The 18,579-nt window shown below is 40.3% G+C and overlaps 1 protein-coding gene across 1 annotated transcript in view; it reads right to left on the reverse strand.

Moving 5' to 3' along the window:
- APOO (apolipoprotein O) overlaps window positions 1–18,579 on the reverse strand; it is a 123,129-nt gene that overhangs the window by 34,409 nt on the left and 70,141 nt on the right. The window contains exons 4-6 of the mRNA XM_082245928.1: window positions 10,817–10,871; window positions 5,839–5,934; window positions 2,684–2,775 (exon numbers count right to left, since the gene is read on the reverse strand). Coding sequence (XP_082102054.1) covers window positions 2,684–2,775; window positions 5,839–5,934; window positions 10,817–10,871 — 243 coding nt within the window. The remainder of the gene's footprint in view (window positions 1–2,683; window positions 2,776–5,838; window positions 5,935–10,816; window positions 10,872–18,579) is intronic.

Genomic DNA, 18,579 nt, shown 5'->3' on the forward strand with positions numbered 1-18,579 from the left:
GTCCTGGGCAGCAAAGACTCTCCTGCAACATCCCTGGATTAAGATGGGCTCAGGTAAGTATTAGGGGGAGCTGGCGGGAACTGCTGCACATGCAATGTTTTTTATCTTAATGCATAGAATGCCTTAAGATAAAAAACTCCTGACTTAACAACCATTTTAAGGTATGCTGGGAGAAGGAGGGGTTATATTGGGCTGGTCACTGTTATCTGGTTTGCCAATATACATAACTTCCACATAACACATGCACCGCTATGAATTGTTATCATTGCTCTAATTTTGTTAAACACAATGGAAAACAACATACATCATGCAATGTGATGTGCTGCAGTACAAGTGCATGTAGACATGTTATGTTGGGGTGCCATTCAAAATTATTGGCATCACAGTGCATTGCATCACACTTGCTTGCCGTTTTGTTATTAAAGATGGCTAAAATAATATGGTATGATGCAGTTTAGGTATATTGGACTCTGGAAGCTATGATCTGTGCCAAACAAGGGGAATCCATACTGTGATGTGAGAAAGCTAAAAAAAAACAAAACAAAAAAAAAACCATGGCAGCTCTTTGTTTGGAGCCTAAATGAAATCACATGCAAACAGCAATGAAAAGCACAGTGACATATGGTTACAAAATAACACTAGGATATAAAAGAACCACTGTTGCTGTATGTATTTCATGTTACAGGAAATAGTTTGCATTGAATAATAAACAGACATAGACCTAGGTTAACAGAAAAGCACAGGGTGTGTACTTTGCCCTGAAGCTCCTTTATTGCTCTGCACAGAATGCACGTTATTAGTACATTGTTATGAATGTCATGGAGTATTCTGTGCCTATATTTTAATAGCAAACTAAATACTTAGTCTCTGTTGCTGGTAAAATGCCAAAGTGGGTTTAGAAAAGGTTAGAAAGTCACAAGAGATATACATTTTTGCCTCTAGTGGTTAAAGAACATATTGCAATAGTACTATGAAACAGACCAACATGAGCCCAGTATATATATATATATATATATATATATATATATATATATATATATATTGCTCAAAAAAATTCAAGGAACACTTATTAATCAGAGTATTTTATCGAGTCAATTAAACTCCCGGGATATTGATCTGGTCAGTTAAGTAGCAGAGGGGGTTGTTAATCAGTTTCAGCTGCTTTGGTGTTAATGAAATTAGCAACAGGTGCCCTAGATGGGCAACACTGAGACAACCTCCAAAATGGGAATCGTTTTACAGGGGATGACCACTGGCATTTTTTTTCTCTACTCATCTTTTCTGACTGTGTTTTACTTATTTTGCATTTGGTTAAGGTCATTGTCACTACTGGTAGCATTCAGGCGAAACCTGGTCCCTATAGAGGTTGCACAGGTGGTTCAACTCCTCAAGGATGGCACATCCATATGTGCCATTGCCAGAAGGTTTGCGGTGTCTCCCAGCACAGTCTCAAGAGCATGGGGGAGATTCCAGGAGGCAGGCAGTTACTCTAGGAAATCTGGAAAGGGGCCGCAGAAGGTCCTTAACCCATCACCAGGACCGGTATTTGCTTCTTTGTGCAAGGAGGAACAGGAAGAGCACTGCCAGAGCCCTACAAAATGACCTTCAGCAGACCACTAGTGTGAATGTCTCTGACCAATCAGAAACAGCCTTTATGAGGGTGGCATGAGAGCCCGACGTCCTCTAGTGGGCCCTGTGCTCACTGCCCGGCACTGTGGAGCTCCATTAGCATTTTCCATAGAACACCAGAATTGGCAGGTCCGACACTGGTGCCCTGTGCTTTTTACAGATGAGAGCAGGTTCACCCTAAACACATGTGACAGACGTGAAAGGGTCTAGAGAAGCTGTAGAGAATGTTGTGCTGCCTGTAACATCGTTCAGCATGACTGGTTTGGTGGTGGGTCAGTGATGGTCTTGGAAGGCATATCCATGGAGGGACGCACAGACCTCTACAGGCTAGACAATGGCACTCTGACTGCCATTAGGTATCGGGATGAAATCCTTGGACCCATTTTCAGACCCTACGCTGGTGCAGTGGGTCCTGGGTTCCTCCTGGTGCAAGACAATGCCTGGCCTCATGTGGCGAGAGTATGCAGCCAGTTCCTAGAGGATGAAGGAACTCATACCACTGAATGGCCCCCACCTCGCCTGACCTAAATCCAATTGAAGACCTCTGGGACATTATGTTTCAGTCCATTCAACACTGCCAGGTAGCACCTTAGTGTGTTTAGGAGCTCAGTGATGCCCAGGTCCAGATCTGGGAGGAAATACCCCAGGACACCATACATTGTCTCATTAGAAGCATGCCCCGACATTAACAGGTATGCATACAAGCACGTAGGGGCCATACAAACTACTGAGTATCATTTTGAGTTGTTGCAATGAAAATTCAGCAAAATTGACTAGCCTGCTGTATCATTTTTTTCTCTTTGATTTTCGGGGGATGTCTTTGAATTTAGCCCTCTGTAGATGAATAATTTGTATTTCCATCAAACGATGTGGCATCCTTTTCTTTCTAGCACATTACCCAGACAATATCAGTTTAGATATCCAGCATTATATTTTTTCTCAATGAGATCCGATGTGTTTTCAAAGTGTTCCTTTAATTTTTTGGAGCAGTGTATATATATATATATATATAAATAAAACGCACACACATACACACTGAATTATGGTATATTACCTTTGCAATTGTAGCTGCCTGTTGGGGGTAATAGAGAGAGGCACCAATACCCATAAATCCCAGAGGATATATCATTTTCTTTATTCTTGAACCTATTGACAAACCTCAGAGTTAAATACACTGAAAAAAAAAACAAGGGAGTGCAAAGGCAATCCAATACAAGATGCCACTAATAATTCTATTTAACATTGTGATCATACTGTATATTAGTATGACCAATAAGAAGCACTGAGTTCAGAGACATTTAGACTTGATTAGCGAGCTGATGAGTCATTAAGGAAACCCCAAGTCCATTGTCCTGTACATAACTGTCTGGAACAGATTTTAGATCACCAGGCTTTTTAGTATTCCAGATAATACAGCTGTGCAATGTTGGGCACTAAAAAAAACAGCTCCTATATGAAGTCGTTCTATCAAAGCATGTTTCTAAATTTAAATATGAAATGCTTTTATAATAAAGTTGCTCTTGTTCATCATATTTTGAGTTGTCTCTACCTTCTGCTAAGCACTGTCTGAGCACATAACATACCTTAAAGTGTCACTAAACCCACATCATAAAAAACTATCAATAAATGGTGTATTACATGCTGTTTATACTCAATCAGCCACTATGAGATAAATTTCCTGTATTCTGCAAAACCAATAGTTGATCCTGCTGCTCTCTATCTCCCCCTTCTGTTCATGTCCCCAATTCAGATATTTCTGTTCATGTCCCCAATTCAGATATTTCTGTTCATGTCCCCAATTTATCACTTGTTTCAAAGTGCAAAGCTCTTTTTTATTGCACGATCACTAAGTAAGATAATGTTTTGGGATTACACAGGGACCCTTCTGCAGGCATGTGATTAAAGTGTTGTTTTTGTTAAAGCGGTATTAAACCCAAAATCAAACATTTAATATATTATTGTACCTTATAAATTCTTAGATGTGGTGGCTGCATTCGTTTTCTTTTTTAGGCTTTCTTCCCCTTATTTTCACCTGTTGATCCAGCCAGTAAGTCTGTTGTTTTTCAAAAGAACACTCTCTCTTGCAGATGTAGGAGTTAGTGGAATGAGACAAACTATTTGCCACTGATAGGGTTGCTTAAAATGATCAGCTTTTATTATTGTAAAACCTTTATCCCCAAAGGAAAAAGAAAACACTGTAATTGCTTATAAAGTGTGAGTTGTAGTTTGGCTTAACTTTTTTAGTGTACAGTGGGGATCGAAAGTTTGGGCACCCCAGGTAAAAATTTGTATTAATGTGCATAAAGAAGCCAAGGAAAGATGGAAAAATCTCCAAAAGGCATCAAATTACAGATTAGACATTTTTATAATACGTCAACAAAAGTTAGATTTTATTTCCATCATTGACACTTTCAAAATTACAGAAAACAAAAAAATTGTGTCTGCAAAAGTTTGGGCACCCTGCAGAATTTATAGCATGCACTGCCCCCTTTGCAAGGCTGAGACCTGCCAGTGTCATGGATTGTTCTCAATCATCGTCTGGGAAGACCAGGTGATGTCAATCTCAAAGGTTTTAAATGCCCAGACTCATCTGACCTTTCCCCAACAATCAGCACCATGGGATCTTCTAAGCAGTTGTCTAGAAAACTGAAACTGAAAATAGTTGACGCTCACAAAGCTGGAGAAGGCTATAAGAACATAGCAAAGCATTTCCAGATGTCAATATCCTCTGTTCGGAATGTATTTAAGAAATGGCAGTCATCAGGAACAGTGGAAGTTAAAGCAAGAAAAATATCAGACAGAACAGCTCGCAGGATTGTGAGAAAAACTATTTAAAACCCATGTTTGACTGCACGATCCCTCCAGAAAGATCTGGCAGACACTGGAGTTGTGGTACACTATTCCACTATAAAGAGATACTTGTACAAATATGGTCTTCATGGAAGAGTCATCAGAAGAAAACCTCTTCTACGTCCTCACCACAAAAATCAGCGTTTGAACTTTGCTAATGAACATATAGACAAGCCTGATGCATTTGGGAAACAAGTTCTGTGGACCGATGAGGTTAAAATTTAACTTTTTGGCCGGAATGAGCAAAGGTACGTTTGGAGAAGAAGGGGCACAGAATTGAATGAAAGGAACCTCTGTCCAACTGTTAAGCATGGGGATCAATCATGCTTTGGGGTTATATTGCAGCCAGTGGCACAGGGAACATCTCACGAGTAGAAGGAAAAATGGATTCAATAAAATTTCAGCAAATTTTGGATGGTAACTTGATGCCATCTGTTAAAAAGCTGAAGTTAAAGAGAGGATGGCTTCTACAAATGGATAATGATTCTAAAACACACAGCAAAATCCACGGGGTATTACATCAAGAGGCATAAACTGAAGGTTTTGCCATGGCCTTCACAATCTCCTGACCTCAACATAATTGAAAATCTTTGGATAGACCTTAAAAGAGCAGTGCCTGACAGACAGCCCAGAAATCACAAAGAACTGGAAGACTTTTGTAAGGAAGAATGGGAAAAGATACCTCAAACAAGAATTGAAAGACTCTTGGCTGGCTACAAAAAGCGTTTACAAGCTGTGAAAGGGGGCAGTACAAGATATTAACTCTGCAGGGTGGCCAAACTTTTGCAGACGCCATTTTTTTGTTTTCTGTTATTTAAAAAGTGTAAATGATGGAAATAAATCTAACTTTTGTTGACATATAAGAATGTCTAATCTGTAATTTGATGCCTTTTGAAGATTTTTCCATCTTTCCTTGGCTTCTTTATGCACATTAATACAAATTTTTACCTGGGGTGCCCAAACTTTCGATCCCCACTGTATCTGAATCTGCTAGTCCTTTAAACATTCCCCTCCCTCCAAACTAACAATGCTGCTGTCCGAAGGTGCTCCTGTGCTTCTTCATACTGAGTGGAGGCACTTTAATAGAGGAGGTGTTACTGGCCAGATCACCAGGTGAAAAGAGCAAAAAAAAACCTAAAAAGATAAAACGAATGCAGCCACCACATTTAATGATTGGTAAGCTGCAATATATTACATTTTTGGTTTGGGGTTTACTATTGCTTTAATTGTGAATAGAATACACTCAATTTTCTAAGTTTAGAAGAGTGGTGCAGGCTTAATACCTGGGCCAGTCTTTGTTAATTCTCCCCAATGGTTTCAAAACAGTGTAATTTTTCACTTGACTGATCATATACTGACCTCTTGCAAGAAATAAGCCAACAATTCCAGCAAATCCAATCAGACCGAGTCTGGGATAGAATCCGGGTGGTGCATCACTTAGATATCCATATGTCACTGCAACAAGATAGGTATATGAGAAGTTCTTAATTACAAGAAAAGTATTTTTGTATGACAAAACCTCATTAAGTAAAAATAAAATATAGTAACTTATAGGTAAAGGTATACTAACTCCGTATTTCCTTATGTATATTAAGTTTGTATATTAAAAGTATTCTAAGTTTAAATATTATTAAATAAATGATATTGGTGCTGCAGACAAGGCAGCTTACCACTAAACCACTTCCCAATCTTGCTTGAAAAAGCCATTATTTTAAGAACCTGTTAATTAAATAAGGCCCCCATTGCTAACTTCTCAAAAAAGCATACTCCAGGCTATCACTAACTGGAGTGTCACTAATCTAAAACATACATGTGCATAAAAATTATTGAGGACACTTGATATCTACATGATTGTTCTAAAGTAGGTCAGTGACTTACTACTTAAAGTGATTGTAAAGTCTCTTTTTTTTTTTTTTATAACAAACATATTATACTTACCTTCTCTGTGCATTTGGCTTTGCACAGGGCAACCTGGATCCTCCTCTTCTCGGATCCCTCGTTGCTGCTCCTGGCCCCTCCCTCCAATTGAGTGCCCCCACAGCAAGCAGCTTGCTACGGGGGCATCCGAGCAGCTTTGTTTGTCCATTTAGACACGGAACTGCTATTCAGGCCCCCCTCTCCTGATTGGCTAACTGACTTGACTGACAGCTGCGGGAGCCAATGGTGCTGAGGGGCTGTGTTCCAGCCAATCAGGAGGGAGAGGGACTCGTGGACATGGCTGGACAGAGAAGGACCTCAGGTAAGTATTAGGGGGTGCTGGGGAGGCTGCTACACCCAGAAGGTTTTTTAAACCAAAAGCAGGGTTCCACCCATATTTGCATCTTTAGATAAATCACTGCAATCCGGCAAGAAGAAACAACATTGGGCATTTTTTTTTTTTCTTCCTCCGTTTACTTTGTTGCTATGGTGTATGTTTCTTTCCTTCTTTTTCGGTGCTGCGGCAAGGTATGTCATATCCTGCGGCGCATGGGCTCCTGGGAGATGTGAGTCATCATTCCCAGGAGTCAGTGGGCATTGCCGCCTGTTACCATGGCGTTATTTCCAAACAGGAAATGACGCGATGCAAGGTGGTGCTAAGCGCCATTTTTGAAAAGTACACTAGTGGGCTTCACATGCCCACAATTAGGATGGGAGCCCGCTGCTGGAACAATATGAAGGTCAGATTGAGATTAAAAATCTGCTATACTACAATGACCATTAATATCTTTAGCTTATGTAACATAAAAAAAAAAAAGTTCCTTTGGAACTCTGCTTTAATGCAAAGAACGCATTAGGATAAAAAAAAAAAGCCTTCTGACTTTACAACTCCTTTATTGAAGGATCTGAATCCTGGAGCTCCCACTAATACACAAATGTCAGCAACCATATAGCGGCAAGAAAAAGTATGTGAACCCTTTGGAATGATATGGATTTCTGCACAAATTGGTCATAAAATGTGATCTGATCATAATTTAAGTCACAACAATAGATAATCACAGTCTGCTTAAATTAATAACACACAAAGAATGAAATGTTGTCATGTTTTTATTGAACACACCATGCAAAAATTTACAGTGGAGGTGGAAAAAGTATGTGAACCCTTGGAATAACTGGTTGAACCTCCTTTGGCAGCAATAACTTCAACCAAACGTTTCCTGTAGTTGGAGATCAGGACGTGCACAACAGTCAGGAGTAATTCTTGACCATTCCTCTTTACAGAACTGTTTCAGTTCAGCAATATTCTTGGTATGTCTGGTGTGAATCGCTTTCTTGAGGTCATGCCACAGCATCTCAATCGGGTTGAGGTCAGGACTCTGACTGGGCCACTTCAGAAGGCGTATTTTCTTCTGTTTAAGCCATTCTGTTGTTGATTTACTTCTATGCTTTGGGTCATTGTCCTGTTGCAACACCAATCTTCTGTTGAGCTTCAGCTGGTAGACAGATGGCCTTAAGTTCTCATGCAAAATGTCTTGATAAACTTAGGAATTCATTTTTCCTTCAATGATAGCAATCCGTCCAGGCCCTGACGCAGCAAAGCAGCCCCAAACCATGATGCCCCCCACCACCATACTTCACACTTGGGATGAGGTTTTGATGTTGGTGTGCTGTGCCTCTTTTTCGCCACACATAGTGTTGTGCGTTTCTTCCAAACAACTCAACTTTGGTTTCATCTGTCCACAGAATATTTTGCCAGTACTGCTGTGGAACATCCAGGTGCTCTTGTGCAAACTGTAAACGTGCAGCAATGTTTTGTTTGGACAGCAGTGGCTTCCTCTGTGGTATCCTCCCATGAAATCCATTCTTTTTTAGTGTTTTACGTATTGTAGATTCCCTAACAGGGATGTTAGCATTTGCCAGTGACTTTTGTAAGTCTTTAGCTGACACTCTAGGATTCTTCTTCACCTCATTGAGCAGTCTGCGCTGTGCTTTTGCGTTTATCTTTACAGGATGGCCACTCCTAGGGAGAGTAGCAGCAGTGCTGAACTTTCTCCATTTATAGACAATTTGTCTTACCGTGGACTGATGAACAGCAAGGCTTTTGGAGATACTTTTATAACCCTTTCCAGCTTTATGCAAGTCAACAATTCTTAATCGTAGGTCTTCTGAGAGCTCTTTTGTGCGAGGCACCATTCACATCAGGCAATGCTTCTTGTGAAAAGCAAACCCAGAACTGGTGTGTGGTTTTGTATAGGGCAGGGCAGCTGTAACCAACACCTCCAATCTCATCTCATTGATTGGACTCCAGTTGGCTGACATCTCACTCCAATTAGCTCTTGGAGATGTCATTAGTCTAGGGGTTCACATACTTTTTCCACCTGCACTGTGAATGTTTACATGGTGTGTTCAATAAAAACATGGCAACATTTCATTCTTTCTGTGTTATTAGTTTAAGCAGACTGTGATTGTCTATTGTTGTGACTTAGATGATGATCAGATCCCATTTTATGCCCAATTTGTGCAGAAATCCATAAATCCATATCATTCCAAAGGGTTCACATACTTTTTCTTGCAGCTGTATATATATCCTGACAGATTCTCTTTAATAAAATCATGTAAGAATATTTATAAAGATTTTATTACAGTTGCTTGGAATGTGGTGCAATGGTAGGCAGTAGCAGCTGAATCTTGACTTTGAAAAAAATAAATTAAACTTTCTATTTTAAAGCTACTACATGTAATAAACACCACTACTGGTGATACCAAACATTAGTGGGAAATGCTGATAAAAAGCAGCTAGCGCTAGATTTTTGTCTGCCTACATTTGCTGGCCTCTTTACCTTTGGCCCACTGCCCGGATTGATTCTGCATATACATAGTAGTAATATGAACCTTGAGTTAAGAATATGTAAACCGAACAATTCATATTCCTGATATGTGCCTTCTGTACTAGTATGAAAAAGTATCCAGTTCTCTTTGTATTGCTTTCTGTTTGAAATATCTGGTGTTCCTGCCAGTCCCTCTGCTTTCCTATTAGAGTGATATTAAAGTCTTTTTTTTTCTTTTTGTATAAAATAACAAACATGTCATATTTATCTGCTCTGTGAAGTCATTTTGCACAGAGCAGCCTTGAGCCTCCTCTTCTTGGGTCCCTCGCCAGCGCTCCTGGCCCCTCTCTATTGCTGGTTGCCCCCACAGCAAGCAGCTTGCTATAGGGGCACCTGAGCCGCGCCGCTGCTCTGTGTGTCCATTCAGACAGCCCTTTCTCTCCTCATTGGCTCACTGAATTTGATTGACAGCAGTGGGAGCCAATGGCACCTGCTGCCGTATCAGCCAATGAGGAGGGAAAGTCTCGGACAGACGAGACTCGCTCAACATCGCTGGATCACAAAGGGGCTCAGGTAAACAATAGGAAGGCTGCTGCACTCAGAAGGTTTTTTATCTTAATGGATAGAATGCATTAGGATAAAAAAAAAACATTCTGCCTTTAGAACCATTTTAAAAACTGACAACACTAAGCAGGAGAACACACTGTGGTCAGTTCTCCACTCTCCAGCTGCGCTGAGAACTCAGCCTGCTCTCCTCTAATCATCAGACTTGTTCTGACATGCCTGACCCTGCAAAGCCATTCACTGGGAAGCTCAATGTGCTGTTGCTTCTCCTCCCCAAGCTCCTTAGTAGCTGAGAACAGAGGATATGTGATTACCAAAAAAAAGAGAAAAAAGTATTCATGTTTTTTTTTTCATATCTATATATCAAATGTTTGGCCTTTCATTTCTATTTTAAACTGAATGAGTTGTTTTACAAGGTGGTCGTTTACAATCACTTTAAGATAAAAGTGCAGGGATATTCAAAATATAACAATACTAAAGTGCAATCAATTAAATCAATACTAAAGTGCAAACAATTAAATCAAATAAGCCATCCTATCTCAGACTTGAAAAAAAAAAAAAAAAACTGTTAAAAATATGTGTCATGCAGTCTATTAAAGTGATTTTTAAAGTCACATTTTTTTTTTTAAATAATAAACATGTTTTACTTACTTGCCACTCGCTTCTGTTAAATGACCCCCCACAGCAAGCAGCTTCCTATGGGTGCACCCAAGCTGAGCTGCAGCTCCGTGTCCATTCAGAAACGGAGCTGCCATTCTGCCCGCCCTCTCTCTCTCCTAAATGGCCAACTGACTTTGACAGCCGCGGGAGCCAATGGTGCCACGGCTGTGTCTCAGCCAATCAGGAGGGAGAGTTCCAGACGGCCGAAGGACTTGTGGACGTATGGGGCTCAGGTAAGTATTAAGAGGGCTGTTACACCCAGAAGGTTTTTTGTCTTAATAAATAAAATGTTACAAAGAACTTTAAAACCTCTTTCGGCAGATTTCATCAATGAAAAAAGAGAACATAACAGCAGAGAATATAAATACTTTTTGAATGCTCCACTGCAGTCTCCACCTTAGGCTTGGTCTTTGTGTATACATCCTACAAAAGATGATAAATATGATATATTAATTTAAAGCTCACATCACATACATTTGTATAATCCTGCACTACTAGAAGTCATGCTTAAAATGCCTTACAATAAATTTTTCTTTTAGTAAAAATATACTTCGTGCATTTCTTCTCCTGTACCAGTTAAAAACAGGAGAAAAGAAAATGCCATGGGATGCCATCCACAAAGAATCAGTATGTGTAGTAAACAATTCAGAGAATAAAACAAAGAGGGAGAAATTAAAAGAAAAGAAGAAAAAAAGGGGAAGAAGAGAACAGAAAAAGGCAACAGCAAAGGTATCCCAAGTTTCAAGACTGCAGGGAGATCAGATATCCAGCAGTTGATGGGCAAAATGCGAAGGATGAGAATGTGAAATCCAAAGTTGCCAAAATCAGAGGATTATATCGTAGGAGTCAGTCAATATGGTCGTTCATTTTTCATTCATCATAATGTTGTTTATAAGGCTTTTCACTGCCTCAAAGCTAAGGACCTGGGACTTCCATATCCATGCAATGGTCAGCTTGGTCACCAAAAATAAAAAGGTAGCAAGCTACCTTTAATCACAAAAAGAGGTATCTATAGGCTTAAACAGAGGAACCTCAAAAGGGTTTATTCTAAAGTTGGATAATACTGTACGAAGCAAAGCATAGACCTGGATCCAGTAATCTTGTTGTGCACAGACCAGGCTTCTATCCATCATGTAGCTCTACTGCAAGCAAAGCTATATTTAAAGTAGTTGTAAACCCATAGGCCATGTTCACACCTGAGCGTTTTTCAGCTCTTAAAACGCTCATCTCTGAAGTCTCAAAACGCCCAACAAGAAAAATTCCATTCATTTTAATGACCCTCTGTTCACATATGAGCGTTTTTGTCACCTGAAGCTAAACGCCTGAAGCTGAAAAAAGTACATGAGCTTCTTTTTTGACAAATTACAGGTGTTTTTGTTAGATGTCAATGCCTGCCTCCAAACAACTGCAAAAAACGCCTGAAAAAAATGCCTGAAAAAGATACGCTCAGGTGTGAATGGAGCCTTACATATACCCAGTGAAGTGACTGTCCTCAGGTGATACACAGAGATTAAACAAATCCTTCTACATAAGTTGTACATGTTTATCTGTGGTCTTCTCTTCTCTACATCTGTTCAAAGTCCAGAATTTTTAAAGCCTGTCTGAGCAGTCAGAAAAAGTGGACGGAGAGCTCAAATTACACTCTGCAGAGCTCAGTGAGGAGAGCTTTGTGGAAGGGAGGAGCAAATCCCCTTCACACAGGAACAAAGCTGAGGCTGTCAATCAGCTGGTGGTCCCTCCCCTGTCTCCTTTTTTCTCTTGGTGTCAGTAAAACCTGTCAGAAAAGTTCAGCTAAGTCACGGTACACAAAATTGTTAAGCGATGGTACGCACTTGTCAGCATTCTCTGCTTCGATGTCCAGGTCTATCATTTTTAGTCCCAACGTAGAAGACCCCTCTAGCCAATGTGAGAGACTAGTAAGGGGTTTGCAGCTAGGATATGGTTCGATATGACCTTTTGGTATTTCACTGACTGCTTCCAAGATACTATCCATCTCGACGCTGTCAATGCATTCTATAGAAGTGTATACTGTGTACTTACTGTATTGATTTATACTATTGTTGTACACCTGTTCTTTTTCCATATTTAATAAAAAACATTGAAACGAAAACCTGTTAGAAATTATTCATGCTGATAGCAGAGGAATGAAGCAGCAGACAGAAATGACACTTAGTGCTCTTCACTGAGACAAGTACACACTATAGAAAGATAGGTTTACATTTCATGTCTAAGGTTTACAACCATTTTAAATAAATATATACCCAAATCATATACTGGGGAAAAATTATTATTTCAACCCCTGCAGATTTTGTAGGTTTGCCCACTTACAAAGACATGAAAGGTCTATCTTTTTTTATCATAGGTGTATTTCAAATATGGACAGAACATCAACCAAAAATCCAGAAACACATGATACAAATGTTAAAAATTGATTTGCAATTCAGTGAGTAAAATAGGTATTTGGTCCTCAAGCAAAACATGATATAGTACTTGGTGGAGAAACCCTTGTTGGAAAGCACAGAGGTAAGACGTTTCTTGTAGTTGGTTACAAGGTTTGCACGCATCTCAGGAGGGATTGTGGTCCACTCTTCTTTACAGATCTTTTCTAAATCCTTAAGGTTTCTTGGCTGCTGCTCGGCAACTCGAAGTTTCAGCTCCCTCCATACATTTTCTATAAGATAAAGGTCTGGAGACTGGCTAGGGGACTCCATGACCTTAATGTGCTTCTTCTTTAGCCACTGCTGTGTTGCCTTGGCGGTATATTTTGGGTCATTGTAATGCTGGAAGACCCATTTCAGTGTTCTGGCTGAGGGAAGAAGATTCTCATGCAAGATTTTATAATGCATGGCCCTGTCCATTGACCCCTCAATGTGGCAAAGTCGGCCTGTACCTTTAGCAGAGAAACAGCCCCAAAGCATAATGTTTCCACCTCCGTGCTTGACAATAAGAATGTTGTTCTTATGATCATAGTTAGCATTTTTCTTCCTCCTAACACGGCGAGTCAAGTTAATGCCAAAGAGTTCATTTTTGGTATCATCTGACCACAGCACTTTCTCCCAATACTTCTCTGAATCATTTAGATGTGCATTGGCAAACTTCAGACGGGACTGTACATGTGCCTTCATGAGGAGGGGGATCTTGTGGGTGCTGCAGGATTTAAATCCATGGCGGCGTATTGTGTTACCAATGGTTTGTTTGGTGACTGTGGTCCCAACTGCCTTGTGGTCATTCACAAGCTCCTCCTGTGTAGTTCTGGGCTGATCTCTTAATTTTCTCATGATCATCCTTACCCCATGAGGCAAAATCTTGCATTGTGCTCCAGACCCAGGGCGATTGACGGTTATTTTGTATTTCTTCCATTTGCGAATAATCGCTCCAACAGTTGTCTCCTTCTCACCAAGCTTCTTGCTGATGGTCTTGTAGCCCATTCCAGCCTTGTGCAGGTCTACAATCTTGTACCTGACGTCCTTTGACAGCTATTTGGTCTTGCCCATGATGGTAAGGTTTAAATGGAAGAAAGAGATTCTTCGGGCAGGTGTCTTTTATACACATAACGAGTTGTCATTAGGAGCACCTTCTTAAATTAACAGGTCTAATCTGTATACCACGTGAGCACATACTGTAGCCAGTCTGTGGGAGCCAGAATTATTGTTTGCTGCTAGGGGATCAAATACTTATTTTACTCACTGAACTTCAACTCAATTTATAACATTTGTATTGTGTTTTTTATGTATTTTTGGTATATATTCTGTCTCTATCATTTAAAATACACCTATGATAAAAATTATAGACCCTGAATTTCTTTGTAAGTGGGCAAACTTACAAAATCTGCAGGGGATCAAAAGCGTATTATTCCCCGCTGTAAGGTGGTCATAGTACTCACAAAAAGAAATTTGACTGTACATGAAACTAATTTAATTCCACCCTCCCTAAAGCTCACATGAAATGGAATTACAGCATGTGCCCATGATGTCTGGCAGTACATTTTAATTACCAGGTAACACAACATTTATCAGATGTAACATTTTTAAACAGGCATGCCAATTGGTAACCTTTGCCAACACCTGCATGAAACATGAATAATAATGAATAGTTTGTGCAACAAGTTTATTTACATAAACGGCACGTTCAGAACTTCTGCAGAACACAGGCTTCTCATGAATAAAAACAGAGCAAAATATATAGCCAAATGTATAAAATAAGAAATAATATTGGTTGGCGAGTTGTAACACATAACAGAATAAGCATGTTTTACCCTAAGGTTATCAATTTACAGATCTTAAAATAGAATACCTTATTCAGAGTATTATAAATATAGAAACAGATTTGTTTTGATACTAAAAGCCTGGGTGCAGCTTCTTTTTCATTGAGGAGCTGGGGGCATCTGACACTAGTGCTGGATGGAATAGAAGTACTGTCAATGACAGGGTAGGTATGAATGGAGGGGGATATCTTTGTTTTAAAGGTTAGGTGCTGGGTTAAGATTAAGGGCGAATTCACACATGTCTTCAGTCAAATCGCAGAGCAGCCAAAGCGATTCAGCATTCTGGCCACTCTACATTGCCGGCTGGCTAGGGAGCTGTGTGTTGCTCAAATCAGTGCACCACCCCCTTTTTTTTTGGTACAAAATTAGTTTGAAGTATAAAAAATGTACACTTCATTCACTGCACTGTCAGGCTGGGCTGCTTGACATTACAGAGTGATTTGGGCCAGTGCACTGCGATAAAATGCAGCATGTCAGTGTGAATGGGACACATAGGAAATATTAGTTTCCGGTGTGTCCCTGCGGTGACAGAGGTTTTACAATATGGTAAAACGTCTGTCATCACATAAAGTGTTAATTGGCTAAAAATCTGAAGGCTATTCTTCCCATTGGCCACCGCTGGCAACATGCCTGCCAGTTTTCCTATGAGCCACTAACGTTAAAGCATATGTGAACCCTCACCTTGTAAAACAACCCATTCCGTTTAAAGACAGAAATGAAAGGCAAAACGTGTGTGTGTGTGTGTGTGTGTGTGTGTGTGTGTGTGTATATATAAACAAAACATTTTGAAAAACCACAATAGGTACCGTAAAATTCCTTCAGACCTTGTGGTTAAATACCAACAAACCTTTTATCAGCTCATAGACTCGGCATATCTTAATGGTATAATCCCCAAACAAACATGGGATTTCATTCGGATTACTTTTCCAGTTACCCCGACCCTTTACGCCCTTCTTAAGATTCACAAGCATGCCACTAATCCACCAGGGCGACCTATTATTTCGGGAAGAGGATCGATATCAGACAACGCGAGCAAACTAGTGGATACTTATTTAAAACCTTTTGTCACTGCGTTACCGTCACACGTACGTGATACAATTCATTTTTTGCAAAAAATTGAAAACATCATTACCCCTGATGATTGTCTATTAGTCACCATAGACGTGGAAACTTTATATAGTTCAATCCCACACGATCGGGGTTTATCCGCCATCCGACACACACTAACAAAGAGTGGCAAATTCGATGCATATGGTGAATTTGTATTATCCATTTTACATTACATACTGCATCATAATGTATTTACTTTCAACGGTTCCCATTTCCTCCAGGTGCAGGGCGTAGCGATGGGCACATGCTGTGCCCCATCCTATGCCAACTTGTACCTGGGGGAATGGGAACAAGCCTTCTTGCATGATGAATCAACATCCATCTATACGGACCACATTATCATGTGGATCCGCTATATTGACGATGTTTTCATGCTATGGCAAGGCTCAATTGACTTGCTACAGAACTGTCTATCTAGAATGAATAAAAATGACTTTAACCTTACGTTTACAATGAACTTCCATGAAAATCACATCACCTTTTTGGATGTGGAGGTACACAGGGGCACGGATGGTGCTCTCCGCAGTGGTCTCCACCGTAAGCCCACTGCGGGGAACACCATCCTACATGCCTCGAGCTTCCACCCTGACACCCTTGTTCGCTCGATCCCCTTTGGTCAATACCTCAGGATTAGGCGTAATTGCAATGACCTACAAACTTTTCAGCTTGCAGCAAACGATCTTAGAGATAGACTCCGTTTGAGAGGTTATACTAAAACCACTCTTAAAAAAGCATACAAAAAAGCGCTTGCTTGTGATAGAAAGACTTTACTAGTCCCCAAGGCTCCAAAAGAACCTGACCATGCCTTAAGAATTATCACTAAATACTCTGAACAACATGAAAACATCAGACATATTATCTCTAAATATTGGCATGTTTTGACCCTTGATCCCACGGTGGGCAAACATGTACCAGACCGTCCTCAATTTACCCTCAAAAAAGTACCAGCGTTGAGGGACAAGCTCACTCAAAGTGAATTTAAAGTTTTTAAAAATAAAGATCCCTGTAAACTCAAGGGCACATTTATTTGTGGTAATTGCAATTATTGCAGATACATGCTAACCACCAAAAACCCTACATTACCCAATGGTCAGACCTTTTTTCCTAGACACTTTGCCAACTGCCGCACCCACGGAGTCGTTTATCTACTCCTCTGTGGGTGCGGCTGTTTTTATGTTGGCAAAACTAAACTGCCATTTTTCAAAAGGGCCAATAGACATGTCAAAAGCATGCAAGTCTGTAATCCAGATTTACCTTTAGGACGACATACTAGATTAGTACATGCAGGAAAATTTCCGAAATTAAAATTCTTGATTCTAGACAGAGTTCACCCCAGTCCCCGTGAAGGGGACTGGAATAAAACTCTCTTACAGCTAGAACTCCGATGGATCTATACCTTGAAGGCGACAGATCCGCCAGGTCTAAATGAAATGGTCTCCTTCAAACCTTTCCTTGAAGGGTTTACATCAGGAGGCATGGAACAATAATCACACACCTCCCCTATATACTAACATATTGAATTTTGATTTTCTACTGATTTTTATTGAGCTACCTTTCCTCTCTTTTTTATCCCTTATTTCTTGATTATTGGGCATTTATGCCATTCTGTTATATTGAATCTTCACATCATTGTGTTATATCAGATATGTTTCTTATGTCCTCCCCTTCAGGTCACTATTTATTGCATTTAGTAATGTAGGAAATGACTTTGTTTGGTCCACTTAGCATTTAGCTGCTCTGCTCTCTAACTGCAGTTTAGAATGATAGCCCTACTGTGGCTTCCTTCTACCTTATATATATAATTTCTTTGAATAATGCAATATCAGTCATCTACATAGCCAATATATCCCATTCTCATTAATTCTTTACCATTCACCTTTTTAAACCTACCCAGAATTGTTTACTTTTCTTTCCAATCATTCAGTATGCCTTGGTGACATGCCCGGCACGGTAGGCGGGCACCCTATGTGATGTCCGCCTTTTGAACGATTACCATTGGCTCTTGAGTCTCTTTGGTTTCGTCCATTTCACCTCCGCTTGCGTACCACGTCGGCGGAAGTGATCGTGGCGGTGGAGCGCATCAGCCGCACGGACTTCCGCCGCTCTATGCGCACGCATGCGTGGTGGGGAGTCTGTCCGGCGGCTGCGCACCAGGGAACCCACCAGGAGACTGCCGTTCAGGTGTAAGGTGAGTAATCACACACAGCTAATTCCAATGAAACTATCATATATAAACACCCTCCCTTCGGGCAGTGATCAGCATTGCTCACTTGCCGGAAGACTGATGGTTGAAGCACTACTTTCAAACCAGCCCAGACAACTATTAAGGTAATCGATTTTTCCTCTAATTCTATACTGGTCCTGCTTATGGTGTCGCCCTACCTGCCACCAATGCTGCATCTGCTCAGTTAATGCCAACCAGTCCTTATCTATCTGTATTGCTCATAAGTTCTACTCTAATACCACTTTATATGGAAAATCTTTTGCTCTCACATCCGCCTAGGCGATTTAATCTAGTGTTTAACCTATTTATCAATTCATTATTGCTATGATCAGCAACTTAATTATAAAGAGATTTTGTCTATGGTTACTTTGGTGAGCGTATGCAGCATTTTCTGAGCAGTCACACACCAATATAGCACAACCAGCTTATTTTTATCACCAAAGCAATCATTGTCACAATTGGTGTGGTAATCATTCCTTTCTCCCCACCTGGCAGATCTCCCATTCTTCTGGGTTCCAGCTGTCCCCATTCAG

This window comes from Pelophylax lessonae (assembly GCF_965119305.1).
Source record: "Pelophylax lessonae genome assembly, chromosome: 2".
In the NCBI taxonomy this organism is placed as follows: domain Eukaryota; kingdom Metazoa; phylum Chordata; class Amphibia; order Anura; family Ranidae; genus Pelophylax; species Pelophylax lessonae.